Source organism: Phyllostomus discolor, chromosome X (assembly GCF_004126475.2).
Source record: "Phyllostomus discolor isolate MPI-MPIP mPhyDis1 chromosome X, mPhyDis1.pri.v3, whole genome shotgun sequence".
Taxonomy (NCBI): domain Eukaryota; kingdom Metazoa; phylum Chordata; class Mammalia; order Chiroptera; family Phyllostomidae; genus Phyllostomus; species Phyllostomus discolor.
Genome location: NC_050198.1, coordinates 88636205 through 88653514, shown reverse-complemented (window position 1 = coordinate 88653514; position 17310 = coordinate 88636205). Strand labels below are relative to the sequence as shown.

At 37.3% G+C, this 17310-nt stretch overlaps 1 protein-coding gene across 1 annotated transcript in view; it reads left to right on the top strand.

Annotated features, from left to right (window-relative positions):
• The window catches only part of MCF2 (MCF.2 cell line derived transforming sequence), a 68155-nt gene that overhangs the window by 41506 nt on the left and 9339 nt on the right, over positions 1 to 17310 (top strand). Inside the window, exons 19-25 of the mRNA XM_036016434.1 lie at positions 436 to 657; positions 7305 to 7397; positions 9123 to 9201; positions 9748 to 9814; positions 11608 to 11717; positions 13482 to 13564; positions 16381 to 16493. Coding sequence (XP_035872327.1) covers positions 436 to 657; positions 7305 to 7397; positions 9123 to 9201; positions 9748 to 9814; positions 11608 to 11717; positions 13482 to 13564; positions 16381 to 16493 — 767 coding nt within the window. The remainder of the gene's footprint in view (positions 1 to 435; positions 658 to 7304; positions 7398 to 9122; positions 9202 to 9747; positions 9815 to 11607; positions 11718 to 13481; positions 13565 to 16380; positions 16494 to 17310) is intronic.

The window sequence follows — 17310 nt, the reverse complement described above, 5'->3', positions numbered from 1 at the left end:
TGTTTGAAGGAATATTTGGGTCTTCTAAGGAGACATATTGCCCCAGAATTGCTCCTTGTCCTAGTCCAGGATAGATATGGAAGAAAAAGATCAAATCCTTAGAGTTACCACCACCCATTGAGAAAATTTGGACTAGTTGATGCCATCGCCAATCAGGATCAAGAAAGAGTTGGGGAGAATTACCCTGTCTCAACTACCTCCACATGGAGACATGAAGCCAGGGAAAACGAAGCTTTTCAGATGTTTCAGTCCATAGTAATTTTGTAACTATTTGACACATAGCATGTTTTAATATCAAACTTTATGATGAAATTTTAAAAGCTTATCAATTATACTTCAGGGTTTTAGTAGTTCAAGCTAAACACTATAGTGTTGATGTCAGAAATCTGAATGTAGCTCTGCTTTGTGCTAATGAGTTTTGATTTTCCATTCTAGGGAAACTTAAATGATCTGGGAAAGATGATAATACAGGGTGCATTCAGTGTTTGGATTGGACACAAAAAAGGCACTACAAAAATGAAGGATTTTGCTAGATTCAAACCAATGCAGCGGCACCTTTTCTTGTATGAAAAAGCCATTGTTTTTTGTAAAAGGCGTGTTGAAAGTGGAGAAGGTTCCCTCAAATACCCGTCATACAGTTTTAAGCACTCCTTAAAAGTAAGGCAATTTGAATTGTATAATGTAATATTCTTTCACATATATTTTCAAGTTTGTGTACTTTTTCAGTTCAGATAAGTGGGTTTTATATTTTACTGGCACGTACCTTTGAGGTATAATTTATATATGACATTGTATTAGTTTCATGTGTACAATTGTTTGATATGTCTATATATTGTGAAATGATCACCACAAAAAGCCCAGTTAACATCCAGTACCCTACATAGTTAATTTTTTTTCTTGTGATGAGAAATTTTAATATCTACTCTGTTAGTAACTTTCAAATATGCACTATTATAGTATTATTAACTATAGTCACCATTCTGTATATTGCATCCCCAGGACTTGATTTATTTTATAACTGAAAGGTGTTTTTCCCTTTAACCCCCTCCCCCTATTTCTCCCATCTATGAAATCTTAGGTAGAAATCCTATATAGAAGTGAGGTAAAGCAGAACTTCTCTGCCTGAAATGAGTGAGGGACAGCAGAGCTTTGTCTCCATCCTTTCCTCTCTTACTCCAACCCTTGGCAGTCCCCAAGGGGGCTCCCTAGTGTCCTGCAGAGAGCATAGTTTGAAATAATGAAAAGTGACTTGGCTTCCGCATGAGCACTCTTACCATTGGTACTGGGTGGAGTTTCTGGTCTTTGTAGCAGGGAGCCTTTGTAATAGAAGAGACTGGGAGGAAACAGTTTCTTCCTTTTCCACCCTGTAATTTACAAATGAATATTTGCTTAGCAAATCCCCACCTTCCTTTTTGTATCCTTCCTCTATTTCCTGGCATCTCCTTTCCTGGGTGTTCAAACCTGCCCACAGCTGAATCCTAATCACACCTGTCTTGTCCTATCCTTTGAAATGACTTTCTCCTCTCCTATAACCCAAATTTGCATTCTGTTCTAACACTAGTTTTTATTTATTTATTTATTTATTTATTTAATTGTTCCAGTACAGTTGTCTCCATTTTCCCCCACTACTCCTCACCCCAGCCATTCCCACCTTCCACCCTCCATCCCACCCCACTTTGGTTTGATATGAAAATGAGAGCAACATTGTTTGAAGAAGTCACTGTCAGTCCAGTGATACTCCCAGGTGGGCCTGACATTTGACAAGAGGAACTTCCAGTTCACATGAGTCTGTAATTGGTGAATTTGACTTTTTTACACCTAATTAATTTTTTCTTTCAAGTTTCAAATTGTAAAAGCACTATAGCATTTGTTAGAGAAAATTTGGAAAATAGAGAGAATTATTACCCTTGATTCTCTAACAACTATCATTTCTGTCATTTTTCATGAACATGTTCTTTCATAGTTGTTATACAAGGGGGTTTATCCCCTAATTATCTTCTGGAGGGTGAGACCCTTGTAGTCCAGGCTTCTTCTGCTAGGTGAGTGTTCTAGGAACCCATCTGTATTAGTGTACCAGCTGGTGTTGTTGTGAGAGGCTGTGTTTGGCTTCAGTGAATGTTTTTTGAAGACTTTTTCAACGTGTTTTCCTATTTCATGGTGGGTGATTTGTGAGACCAGCTGCCCACACTCTGCTGAGTGTTCAGCAGTTTTTGCCTGAAAAACACATGGCCCCCATGGCTCACACTCCCTATGCACCTGACTGGCCCCCCCCCCCGCAGTGACATTTTTTGTTGTTTCCCTGGATGAAAAAAGCCCTCAAAGGGAATATTTTGCTGATGTGGGAGAGGTGAAACAAAAAACATCAGAAATACTAAAAGGCATCAAAATTGGGTTCAAAAACTGTTTTGAGCAGTGGGGAAAAAAGTCTCACTTAAGTGTATTACATCAAATGGAGAGTACTTTGTAGGTGACTTAAGTTTAAACATGTAAGAATGAATATACATTTTTTTTATAAATAAACTCTGGGGTTTTTGCCCCCTCCCATACATTTAAGAATTGATGAAATTTTTGTCGGCAATGATAAAGAGGACAAGCAAAGTGTTCTGAGATAGGCCAGAAGTGTTTGTGTCAGAAGGCTACTAGATAAGCAGTCCCTGCTTTTCCCTGTTCCCAGAGGGTCACCAGTTCCATGCTGTTTCTAACAAGGTTCCTGACCAGGTTTAGGACTCCAACTTCCTACTGTCCACTTTCCCTGGTTGCTTCTGAGCTCAGAGCAGTGTCACAGCTTCTTTAAAATTCTCACTTTTTGAAATAGCAGAAGCCCAGCTGCTCCTTTGATATTAGCAACTCACCTCTAAAGCCCCTTAAATCTTGAAGGGTCTTTTATGTCTCTAATAAACACTGGTTGAGAACCAAGAACTTACAGCTGATCTCTGACAGGGTTCAGATCTCTTGCTGTCTGTATGCCTATTTCTTGGGAAGGTACTTGACCTTCATAAATGTGCTTGCCCCAAATTCATTTGGTTCACTTTTTTACTTGTGGGATAACCTATTTAATACCTAAGTGTTTCTTGTTTGTATTGACTTCTTATATTCTTAATTCTTACCTGAGGATAATTTCATTGATTTTAGAGAGAGAGGAAGGGTGAGGGGGAAATAGAGAGTGAGAAACATGGATCAGTTGCCTCCTATACTTGCCTCAACTGGGGATTGAACCTCTTGGTGTATGGGAATGATGCTGCAACCAACTGAGCCACCTGACCAGGGCTGTATTGACTTTTCATGTTACCTTTAACTGGTCACAATGATGGATGCACCAACAGAATATTTCTGGAGTACAGTAGAGTAAGGAGGGACTGGTATCAGGTAATGATGTCATGAGAATTCAAACTACAGTAGTCACCATGGAAACAGAGATGGGATAGATGCAAGAAACATTTCAGTGAAAGGTACATAAATGGGCTTGTTGACTTATTAGATACAGGAAAAAATACCTGACATTGGAGGGAAAAATGAGTTGGATTTTTCTTTGTTTCCCCAATAATTCTTGGTATTTGTAATAAAAAGGATTAATCAATGATGCCTACAAGGATTTAGATGAGGATTACTAGGAAAATGGTGATGCTTCTCACAGAGGGAAAGATGGAAGTTAGGCTATTTCTTAAGCCTCACCATGCTTACTTCCTCTTCTTTACCTATCATGAGATTCCAGAATTAGATCATTGCTAGCATTACTAGTCATTGTGTTTGGCAACAGTTAGTTTACTGGTTTCAAAGTCTTTCCCTTGGTAGAGAGGATCAATGCAGATGCTCTCTACAGCTGAGTAACTTCTCTCTATCACTGTCAGTGTATTGGTGCCTTGACTTCATCATATCAAGCTTCAATTCCCTGGCCTGACAGCGTACTTAGTAATGATTGTGTGCTGCATTTTAACTTGACCTTTTCTATGCAAACGAAAGTCCCTGAGATAGGTCCCTAAGGGTAGTCAGATGGAGAGATTTGAGTTCTTCAGAGTCTTCACTTTATGCATTTATTATTGTCATTGTTTTTTAAACTTAACAAACATAGTGCTTACTATTGCTGGGATCTGTTGAGTGTTTATAAATATCGTTAACTCATTTGATCCACATAGCAATTGTATATAAGTAGGAACTATTATCAACCCATTATTCCCATTCAGAGGATGGGAAAGCTAAGTTCCAGAAAGGTGAGTCATTTGCCCGAGAGCACATAGCTCGTAAGTGGTGCAGCACAGCTTTAGACTCAAGCAGATGGCTCCATAGTCCATGCTCTTAATCACTACATCATGCCGGGAAGCCTGTTCATATTCATTCATTTTTTTCATTCCTTCCTTCATTCTTTTTTTTTTTTTAGAGCAATGTGTTTTTTTACTAACTCAGCAGCTTTTTTTTTTAGATTTTATTTATTTATTTTCAGAGAAGGAAGGAAGGGAGAAAGAGAGAGAGAAACATCAATGTGCAGTTGCTGGGGGCCATGGCCTGCAACCCAGGCATGTGCCCTGACTGGGAATCGAACCTGTGACACTTTGGTTTGCAGCCTGCACTCAATCCACTGAGCTACGCCAGCCAGGGCACCTTCATTCTTTTTTAATGCCTAGTCTTCACACTTACCTCCACTCTACCCCTGTAGCAACCATTCTAATTTATTTGATGTATATCATTCACTTGGTGTGTTCTTGATACATGTATACTAATGTTCTGTGCACATGTAGTTTTAATATATGTTAATCTGTTATAATTCTCAGTTTCTTTATTTTGATCTCAAAAACTGTTTTCCAGGTACAGTCATGTTACTGCTTTATATCCAGTATATTGTTTCTAATGCTTCATAGCACTTAAGCCTAGCTACATTTTCTTTAATCCTGACCCGAGGATATGTTTATTGATTTGAGAGAGAGAGAGAGAAACATCAGTGTGAGAAAGAAACATCCATCAATTGCCTCCCTTATGCACCCTGACTGGGGATCAAACCCACAATCTAGCTATGTGTCCTGACCCCGAGTTAAACCTGTATCTTTTTGGTGTATGGGATGATGCTCTAACTAAGTCACACTGGCCAGGACTAAGCCTAGCTACATTTTTTGTTAATGTGATTCAAGATCAATTTTCTAATAATACTAACCCCCAAAATAACTAAACTTTATCCCAGAGACATAGATAAAGTCTTAAGATTGGTAGTTATTTTGGGGGACAAAACGTTACTTTGCCTTGGGTGATGGGCACATGATACTGTGTGCAGATGATGCTTGTTGAGTTATACACTTGAAACTTCATGTTTTTGTGAACCAATGTCACTGCAATAAATTCAGTAAAAAGGGGGGGAAATATTGGTAGTTACTGGTTATAACCCCAGAGTTCTTCACCCACTGGTTGATGTTTAACAAGGTAGTTGACATCTTCAAACTTTCTTCATCATGGACAGTTCAGTTAAGAGTTGGGGCCCTGAACACTTGACATAGTGAGATAAAAATGCTTTATAATAAAACCTACTCATAGCCATCATGAATCATCAATGAAAATATGAAGGATAAAGCAGAGACCACAGGGTCTAACTGTAGAATCAACCTAATTTTATTATATATTATTTATTGTATATTATGTATAGCTATACACATATAGTTAGACCATTAATTCTGCCTGTTGGTTCTCAGTGAGTAAATAAATGTTCATGATACAGTGAACATTAAATGAAGAGAAACCTTTCAAACAGCCTTTATGTTTTGTTATATGGGAAACTATACACAGTCCACAAATTACAAGTGGATCGTATACCAGTGGATCATTTGTAAGTGAATTGTTTGGAACTGAGAACAATATTGTCTGCTAAATATAATGGATATTTTTACAGGGTGACTTGAAAAAGTTCATTTAATGTATAATGATGTACTAGATATGTGCAATGAAAAATAACAAAAACTGTTGCAATTCAAATAAGGGAAAGTTGAGAAAGCAAACTAATACTTTAAAAAGTAAAGTATATAGCCCAAGCATTTAATGCTCGTTATTTAATTGTATATCATCTCTATGAAATAGGTTTTCTTCCCATTTTACAGTTGAGGAAACTGCAGTTCAGAACGGTTAAGCAACTTGCACCAAGACACATAGCTAATAAGTGGTAGAGATGCAATTCCAACCATAGCTTCTTGGATTCCAAAGCACTTGTGTTTTCTGTTGTATCATGCTATTGAGACAAAATCATGTATTGAGGCAAAGTCAATTTAAATAGTATTGACTGTGAGATTGTTATTTCTCTTAAATTCTGATGTTTGAGCAACAGTAGCTTAGAGTGGTTGAATAGTAATAGAAAAATGTTTGGGGGCATTCTGAAAGTAATCTCTGACAACATTCAGGGTAGATGTCTCAGGCTCTTGCATTTATATGTCCCATTTTATTTCTTAGTCATCCCTTTTCTTTTCCTTGATATGAGGGTCTCACTAGCACTACTATTAATGCTTATCAGCCCTAATTTGGGCCATTTCCAGGGCTCCTAAATGGAATGGAGAGTGACATATTCCTTTAGATAATTAGGCAGGAATTGAACGAAAAAGGAGAAGGCAAAAGGGGACTAAAGGAGAATGTGTGTCATAAAAGGGAGTAAAATTGCTTAAAATGGGATTAACTACACTATAGCAGCATAGAATGAATGAAAATGGAAGAGGTTCTGCTTTGCACAATCATAGGGAGGAGAAGAAAACCTGTGGTAAGGAAAGGGATATTGTGTGTAAAACTTTCACTGGCTATAAGAAGACATCCTGCCATGACAGATTATTTGTCTTCTAGAGAGGCTGAGAGACTGGTGGAAATAGAGGGGATCCTTGTGTACCTGGCTGATTTTCCCCTGCCCCATATAAATCAGATCTTTGTAACTTGTAGGGTTTTCCTACAGATAAGTAATAATCTATAAGATTAATTTATCTTGCAAATGATCATTAAAAACTATTTAATTTTAGATGACCTTTTGCACTGATGTTTGATTGCTTCTACTTCTATGTTTGATGCAATAATTTATTTTCAGTCTTAGATGGAATTCATATTGGATATTCACATTGATAACCTTTGTTTTAATCACTGGAATGAAGCATGTAATCTGTACTATAAATACATAATTCAGTGAAAACATTTAAAAACTCATGTCTGTGATCGAAATATTATTTCATATTCTTTGAATATAAAATGCGTATTTTCCCAAGTAAGACATTCTGTTTCACTTAGAATATGATGGGGGTAGGTTTAATGTCATTTCATATTCAAAATAAAGTGCTCATGAAAATTTTGACTTATAGATGGAAGAAGTTGGAATCACTGAACATGTAAAAGGAGATAACCGCAAGTTTGAAATCTGGTATGGTGGGAAAGAAGAAATTTATATTGTCCAGGTTGGTCATTTAAAAATTACTCTAGTTATATTACAAAACTTCTCATTCTTCTCATGTGGGTCATTTGAATATTGTTTCATTGTTATTTTTTGTGATGTAGTTAAATACTTTTTAGTGACTTTGTTTAACTTGAGATATGCCTATGGTGCTTTCTAAGGCTGGTGTTTGCAACCTTACTAGGAGATTTATGAATTATAGCTGATAGCCAAAAGCTTGCCAGGGGCTTCTCTGTCCCCATCAAGTTTCTAGGGTTACAAATTGATAGTAGTTCTGAGTTCCTCTTGTGCTTGACATTTGGAGAGCACCTGATTATAAGACACGGCAATGTGATCACTCAGACTTGATCATTGTTTCTGAAGCCTATAGGTAAAGCCCTGGCCAAATGTGCTGTAAGGTCCAACCTGTTTGAGGGAAGGGGAGAGGAATGAGGACATTTCAAGAGGATGTTTTCATTTCAATATTTGTATCAGGACTTGTCATGGGTGAATGTGCTGTTATCTGTTGAAAGTGCCCAGTGTAGTTTTTTCTTGGTTTCAATTCTGTACTAGGTGATTACAATCTATAAAATGTTTTCTTGGTTTGATTGAGATATAAGACTTCCTGCTATCGTTTGTTTTTAATCCTCACCCAAGGATATATTTATTGATGAGAGAGGGGGGGGGAGTATCAATATGATATCAATGTGAGAGAGAAACATTGATTGGTTGTCTCTCATATGTGTCTGGACCAGGGATTGAATCTGCAACCTAGGTATGTGCCCTGACCTGGAATCGAACCTACAAACTTTTGGTGTACATGACGATGTTCTAACCTACTGAGCCACCTGGCCAGGGTTCCTGCTATCTTTTAACAAACTTATCTTGGAAGTAATGGAAAGCTATTTAAGGAAGCTTGCATGCTATCACCATCAAGATTACTCTGCAATCAACTGTCTTTTCAGAAACAGTAGAACTTGTTTTATTTTACTGAAATTAAATATAAAAACATTTATATTTTTATCATATTTTATTTCAAAGATTTTATTTATTTCTAGAGAGAGGGGAAGGGAGGGAGAAAGAGAGGGAGAAAAATCATCCATGTGTGGTTGCCTCTACCAGGGACCTGGCCCACAACCCAGGCATGTGCCCTGACTGGGAATCAAACTGGTGACCCTTTGGTTCGCAGGCTGGCACTCAATCCACTTAGCCACACCAGCTAGGGCAAAAAACATTTATATTTTTAAAAGAACAGTTACACAAAGAAAAGTGAGATTGTATTTCACATTTCCTGTGAGTGTCATTATTTAAGGGCAATTTCAAAATGTTTTTTAAAAGATTTTATTTATTTACTTTCAGAAAGAGGGGAAGGGAGGGGGAAAGAGAGTGAGAGAAACATCAATGTGCGGAAGATACATCGATCAATTGCCTTTGGTATGCCCCCCAGCTGAAGACCTGGCCCACAACCCAGGCATGTGTTCCAACTGGGAACTGAACCAACGACCCTTTGGTTCGCAGGCTGGCACTCATTCCCCTGAGCCACACTAGCCAGGGCTCAAAATGGTTTTGACTATTATTTCATCTAATTTGATGGTTACGTACTTGCTTCTTAGAAGTCCAAAGAATCAAAATGTTAGAACTTGAATATGTTGGTTCAGGATTCAGGTTCAGGTTTATGTTTGATACACCAGATTACATTGGCTTTTAAAGGGAAACATGTCTTCTTCTTCCCCCTTTTAAAAATCTTTAGGCTTCGAATATAGATATGAAGATGATATGGTTAAAAGAAATAAGAAGTATTTTGTTGAAGCAACAAGAACTTATGACAGGTACATTTAAGCATGCATTTTTCAGAACCAGTACTGTAATAGTTCATTGACTCAGAGTTTATTACAGGGAACGGGGTTGATATTTATGTTACACTATTTACAATGAAAGGGTTTGTTAAACTAATTAGTAGAAGATGAAGACTCCTGGGGTTATATAAACTATTTTGGAGAATGAACTTGACACTAGAAAATGAACTGTAGTGCTTGAGAAACCGCGGTGAAATCATATACCAAGAAGACTGTGTCATTTCTGAGTGTTTCCCATGAGACAACTGTTTAGGACCTCAAGTATTATTATTATCTTCATCATGTTGGGCTGGGGTTGCAGTAATACAGTTGCACTCCTTGAATGAAATATTCTATTATTTGGTTCTTTTTCACATCCCAGATTCATACTGGCTTTCCCTCTGGTTATTTCAAGTCTGTGTAGGTTAACTCTTATGGGAATGGGTGGTGTGCATGCACACATGAAAGTCATTGGTCTTCAAGGAAGGAAGAAGAGTGGCTTTTAAATGACACTTATACAAGCTTTCTTTTATTCCACAGTTAAACATCAAGAGCAGTACAATCAGTTACATGAAGACGGCCAACTCTCTTCTCCGCAGAATGATGAGTAAGTGATTATTCTTTAAGAAACACCACTCCCACAAGCTTCTGTTTTCCCTGTGTAACATGAAGCACTATTAGTAAAGCATCTCAGATAAAAACTACCTGCCCTTTTAGCAATAATTGATCAAATTCCATAAACATATCATTTTCTCAGTTCTATCCTTATACTTGGAAACTGATACTCCTTAATAGTTATATAGTTGTTCCCCTTGATGTTAAAAATAATTCACTAGTTTGGGCTAAACACAATTACAGATGCTTTGTTATCAGTACATCAGGGGATGGGGGGATTTGGCATGTACATGAAGGCTTACCAAAAAGTGGCTGCACTCATGGATTTCACTTCAACATATTTTTGGTCACCTTCTATTTCCTTGGAGAAAGAGTTGTAAGAGTGGTAAAGGACTGGCAGCTTCTACTGGCCCACACCTTTGTGGTCCCTTGGTGGAGACCACTTGCTGGTGACTCGGCCTCTCTTTCTGTGTAGTTAGAGATGAGGTACTGATTCTTGGAGGGAACTCTGCCTGGATACAACCATAAAGTCTTTGAGGAAGGTGGCAGTCCAAAATGATAGCACTGATGAGCACTGGTGTAGAGATGTGGTCCTTGTATTTTGTCACTAGGAATGCTAAAGGGTAGAGTTTCCATTGAACATTTGCAGACATGTAGAAAGATTCACCACACTGATTCCAGGGTTTTGTCTCAGAAATTTAGCATGCATCCTCTGTCTGATAGAGGGATCATTAAATGGCTTACTGAAAATACTCCTTCTGTCTGTTGTATATCATCTTTCAGAGACAGCTAAAATTAGGTGCAAAAGTGTGTTCGTTCATCTGGGGCTTTAGGTGAACTATTTACAAGTCACATTAGAAGTCTTTATCTTCAGCCCTGGCTGGTGTGGCTCAGGAGATTGAGCACTGGCCTGCAAACCAAACGGTCACTGGTTCATTTCCCAGCCAGGGCACATGCCTGGGTTGCAGGCCAGGTCTCTAGTAGGGGGTGTGCAGGAGGCAAACACACATTGATGTTTCTGTCCCTCTCTTTCTCCCTCCTTTCCCCTCTCTAAAAATAAATAAATAAAACATATTTTTAAAAAGAAGTCTTTATCTTCATAATACTTAATCATTTGTCATATATTATAGAAGTAAAATCTTTAGATTTCATGTAGTGTTTGACTTCATAGAAGCTGATAGAACTCAACAGTATTAATCAGTTTAAAGTTTCCTTGTCATTTACATATATCTTAATTAATTAAAACTAACATTTCATAGAGTAACAGAGATTTTTTGTTGTTCATATTTTTCCAACATTGTTAGGTTGTAGTTGACAATTAAAATTGTATATATTTAAAGAGCACAACTTAAGGACTTAAACTACATATACATTGTGAAATATTCACCATAGTTAAGGTCATTAACACATCCATCACCTCATATAGTTATCTGTGTGTGTGTGTGTGTGTGTGTGTAGAACATTTAAGATCTACCTCTTAGCAAATTTCAAATATACAGTTAAATATGCTGTTGGAATTTTAAAACTTATACCTGCGTTAGGTTGTGAGGGAGTAATTTTTTCCTTTCATATTAAAGAGAGGCCCTTCTGGCTTGGATCCTAGGAATTAAGCTTTCCTATATTATAACCTATTACCACACAGAGAGGGGGAGTTAGTTCTGTTTGAATGGGTTCTTAGGGTATGTCGTTGACACATGGCATCAGTAGAAAAAAAAACATTTTAAATTTCTTATTACTTGTGGACCGTACCAAAGCTCACTTAGTTTTGCATATTTACTATTTCAGAGGGCATCAGGGGGCTTTTATAGGCCCCCAGGAAACTGAACCAGAGCACACCAGCACTGTGGTTGGGGTCTGTAAGGCAGTCCCGGCAGTTCAGGCAGAAGCCAGTACAGGTATGTGTCATGGCTGTCCGAAGGTCAGATTCACGGCTGTGCAATTCTTTTCTCCCATTGTTAATTTGGAAAATCTACCTGTCTATTATCCTTATATAAAATAAAACAAAATTAACCCATTTTTATAAGGCTTGCATGTCTTGCACGTGCAAGATGCTGGTGGACACTGCAGAGCAGTGGTTCTCCTTGTACAGTTCCTACACCAGTAGCATCAGCATCACCTGTGAATGTGTAAAGGTGGTGAATTCTCTGGCTCTTTCCTAGACCTTCTGAATCAGAAACTCTGGGAGTGAGATGCAGCCATCTGTGATTTAGTGAGATCTCTATGTCAGTTGTTTTGATGCATTTTCAAGTCTGGGAACTCCTTCTACACAGAATACAGGGTTGAATAAAACACATACTGGCTTAAAGGAATGCAAACTTTACTCACCATAGGTTTAATGAATAGAAAAGAGTCATTTACAGCTGGAATAGTTTTTAATGCAAATTGTTTCATTTAAACTGGTTTCAAAAATTGTTTAACTCAACAAATATAACACAGCCTGTGTTTCGGAATTGTGCAAAGCCCTGGGCATACAGTGTAATTAAGATACTCTAAGGCCCTGACCCATGTGGTTCAGTTGGTTGGGCATCGTCTTGCAAAGCAAAAGGTCACCACTTTGATTCCCAGTCAGAGCACATGCTTGGGTTGCAGGTTCAATTGCTGGTCAGGGCACGTATGAGAGACAACCAATTGATGTTTCTCTACCTCTATTTCTCCCTCCTGTCCCCTTCCTCTGAAAATAAATAAAATCTTTAAAAAATGAGATGCACTCAGCTACCATCCCCATGAAGCTAAAGAACATAGATAATTCAACAAGCAATGAAAATTAAATGTGATGATTATTTTAATAGAAGTACAACGTACTGTAGAAGAATCCTGTGGGATTACCTAAACCACTCTGGGATCCACAGCAGAGACCTCTGGAGGAATGCCTAACAGAGTGCGTGGTATGCACTACTTAAATGTGCATTATTTGTCTTTAAAAACAAATAATGATAATGCTGCTCAACTTTTAGTTGTCAGTGTAAAGGTCACTTCCATCAGGTCATCTATGCTGTGGTTCCCAGAGAAGTCAGGAGAGAGACTAGTATCAGTGCTATCATTTGATAGGTGTGGAAACCAAGTCAGAAAAAGTTGACACAACTGTTCCAAGGTTATGTGAATGGTTTAGTGTTTAGATTGGCCACATTGAAAGTCTATTAATTTTCTGCCTATATTAATTGCTTAATTCATGTCAGTCAAAATATTTTATTAAAGAAGTACCTGTTAGATTCAAGGTTCTTATGCAACATGCAATGTATAACACACGGTCTCTGCCTAATAAGAGTTAAGACAAGTCAAAAATAATATTAATAAGTAGAATGTTATAAGTGCTATTTGAATAGGCCAATAAAATGCTATAGAAAAAATTTGGAAGAGATTATTTTCTATAAGAAGGGGTAACTGTTCTTTGGAATGTTATTTAACTTACTGTTTTTAATAACTCTCCCACAAACCCCAATTTGAAACCATCCTAATAAATAAAAGAAGTATATGACATTCCAGGCCCTTTCTGAAATATCAGCAGTTCTAAAATAGTACAGTCTAATTGGAGGTTCTATTATAGGGAGATACTATTCTTGGATCACTGTAGCCTTGATTATTGCTATAAGTTTACTTCTCTCCTTATGGTGGACCAGCATCATTAAGTAACTGCTACCCTCTTATTGTTTGGACTGCAGAAATCTCTGAAGGACCTGAGCCATGGGTAAACGACTATTTCTACTCTTCCTATGTTGACAATGAAGAAGAAAGGCCCCTAATGGTTAGTAATGACATATTAAAATAAATAAATGGGAAGTCTTGAGATAATTTTACTGATGAAATAGGTGAAGTACACAGGGGCAGTCTTTTGTCCATATCCTTGAGGTCATTAGGTATATGGCATGGCCAAAGGTTGGAAACAGGTATGAACAGTCAACTTATTGGAGCTATACATGGAGTTCCTAGTGAAGCTGATGAGATGAATAGTCAATCATTCCAATTCTCCATACATTGACCAGTGTTGTCTTTAATTCAGCTTCACCACTGTGTTTTCAGTGGAGGCACATGAGACAAAGTCAGAGAACAATGGAAAGTCAATTAATACTTTAAAAATCAATTTAGATTCCAGATTGGAAAATATAGGAAATAAATGCTACACATTAAAAACTCTAATAAAATCTGGGGAACAGGGTTTAGTGGGCTATCAAAAATGTACTAATGATACTAAATCTCAGCATATTAGAGCAAGGGGTTACCCTATAAAACTAAGGGAAGTTGCTTTAGGGTAAAAGTGTTGTATAGAAGTAGTTTGCAATATTGTTATGATCCTCATGGGTTATTAGAGGGAAGTTAGACTTTTTAGGGTATATCTTTAATTTTCTGAAGTCACCAGCTTGGAGGGTAGGAATGGTGCATTGTACTGGACTGCTCCTTGGTGCCCTTCAGAGCACCAACATCAATTTGGTGGTTTTAGTTTCGGGGTAAGGGAATAATGGCATGGAGGACCACAAAGCTGCAGAGCATCAGCCTGAATGATTTCTTTCAAAAAGTACTAGAGTGTTCTTTCTACTAATAATACAGTGACCATAAACGGAGTTGTTGGGCAGTTTACAGTTTACAATATAATTTCCCATTTAATATTCATGGAATTATTGAGAGGCAGAGCAGGCCTTTATTACCTCCAACACACAGAGGAGGAAACTGAGGCTCAGTGCTGCTAAGAGGGTTTGTCCAGTGTTAAATGTCTAAACCAGCAGCACTCAAACTTTTTAATGCAGGAACCCTTTACATTCTTAAACTTCATTGAGAATCCCACAGAACTCATGTCTCCATCTGTTGATATTTACCATATTAGAAATTAAAACTGGTAAATATAAAGTTATTCATTATCTTTAATAGTACGAAACCATAGTAAGTTCATGTAAATGACATTTTAATTAAAATTTACATATTTCAAAGCACAACATTTACTGAGAAGAGTGGTATTTAAAAAATTTTTGCAAGTCCCTTTAACCCACTTTTGCATTCAGTCTGTGTGCTCTCACACATCAGGTAGCCCCTAGAAAACTCCACTGTATACTTATGAGAGGATAAGAGTGAAAAAGCAAATAATGTCTTCATAGAGGTTGACCTTCTTGCAGACCCTTGGAAAGGTGTCGGGAACCCCCAAAGCTCTGCCTCCTAAACTGAGAACCACTGGTTTAGACTAATAATAAAAAGAACTTTCATTTTTTAGACTAATCATGTCTGAGGATGGTAGTTGTTCAGATGTGAGTGAAAAACCAGGGGAAGGCATTTGGGGTTTAAATGTTTGCTGTAGGTGCTCTATGAGGGGATTGTCAAGAACTGACAAATCTTCAGTAAGCATTTGTCCAGCTGTGGTGTCAGAAAATAACAGAAATATGCAAAACTGATTAGTGATTTAATCATAGGGGATGGGAATGTAGAAACACCTATTAGTTTTCTTCTATTCTCCCAATAGTTCCCCAAGGTGTGTTACTAAGGAACACATACCAAAACCCACCCCCCCCCAAAAACAAAAAACAAAACACCTATGATTAAATGCAAACAAAAAAGAAAGACATTCCCATAAGCAAAATGGGCTCCAATGAGCTGCTCTTTTAGCCCTGCTTTATCAAATCAAAAGTCAGAAATAATAGGTGCTGCTTACCTCCTAGAGACTGTCGGGGATGACTCTCCCATTATGACGAAGCCACTATGTTAAATGGAAAATAGCTCTTTCCTACCTGCTCCTCAGACCATTTGATAAAAAGTACTGCTCAAAAGACATTCAGCGCAAGTGACATGGATATTGTTTTTAGGTTAATTCTTTTGGATATGTAAAGAATCGACATCACATAATTATTTCTCTTCTTTCATTAACAAATTTAATTATGGTACTGTTACTTTTTGAAATTATGTATTCAATGTGTTAGATATTGTGCTGGAAACATCTCCAACTACTTTTGGACATGAGATTTATTATTTCTTCTCCATCTACTTTGTAATTAAATGCAATTGGTGTGCCTTGTATTTTTTAGCTTATTAATGAATTAAGTTAAAATTATAGCTGCAAAAGGTTAGAGCCAAGTAAAGTACAACATTTAACCTGCTTTTGTTGGATCCAGAGCTTTTGTGTCCATTATTTTTACCTGTGCCAAACAGTATAAAGACCAGAAATCCTTTGAGGGCATTAGTAAATCTTTGTTTAGAGCCATTGCATTTTGTATGTGCCAAGATAAATTTTTCATGAGAGTAGATTACAAATAATAGTATTTAAAAATTATGTTTGTTTTTTCTGGAGTTATGCTTATGATTTATGTAACTTAAAATTAGTTCTGTGTAGCTCTGTTATTTTCTGTGTAGTTCATGGTGTAATTCTATTTTTGCAAATTAAAGCAAGTTCTTCAGGTTAAATAAACACATGTTCTGCTTTTTTCCCCATCACAAACTGCTTCATGTTTGTTCCTGCAAAGCTGCTGCAGCTACCACATTTGCCATTGAAGTACCACATGAGTTCTTTGTCAGAGAGCATGCAGTTGTGCAAGTAGTTTTGCAATCAAGTTTATAATGTAATTTTTCAAAACAACCTTACAGCCTCCAGACAAATATAAAGCCCTAGCAGATTGCAGGAATAGAGGCTCAGAAGACCTCCTGATTAGAAATGGAGATGTCATTCAGCTTCTCCATGAGGATGTTGAGGGTCAATGGTAGGTGTGTTCTCCATGCCTGTGATGACCTCTGCCTGGGGCACATGGATATCTAATCAAATATTCTGCTTTACTTGTATCTTTGTTATACAGTCTCAAGAAGCAGAAATATCATATTTCTTATCAGTGTTTCATTTTCATTGCTTCAGCCATGCCTTTATAGCTCACTGAAAGGAATGTTAACCTTTGGTGAGTGAACAATGCTTTGAAAGAATGAAATGCTGTGAGTCTGCATGCTCTTTTGTGGTTTGCCTTTGGCTCAAACATTCCAGCTGATACATCTGGCTTTGTAATGGCTACAGATTGCATTATACATGGTAATTTAAGCCATTCATTAATTCATCACATCTTTAATGAATGCCTACTGTGTGCCAGGGACCATGCCTTGCTCCTGTACAACATAGTCACACTTCCCTTTATCAATTCAAATAATTGACTTTTTTTGGTCTTATCCTATCCTTATGCATTTGACTTCATGTAGCACCAATTGCAAAGATGGTTCTGCCAAATGTACTGTTTAATTTTAGAGAACCCAAAGCAGGAAGGAATATTGTTTGGAAGGGGACTAAATGAAGCTTCCACAAATTTTGGAAATTTTATATGAAATTATTATTTCATTGTCTCAATAACTTTACTGAAATTCTATATTGACCATGTACTCTGACCCTAAAGGTGGGTCACACAAGGGTGAAAATGAATGATGTGTCATTAAAATAATAACCATTTTTGCTGGAAACCTCAATCCTTTGTAGGTTACTCAAAAGACTTAAGAACAGTGTCTTTGAATACATGCAATAGCTTTGTGAAAATTTGAGCT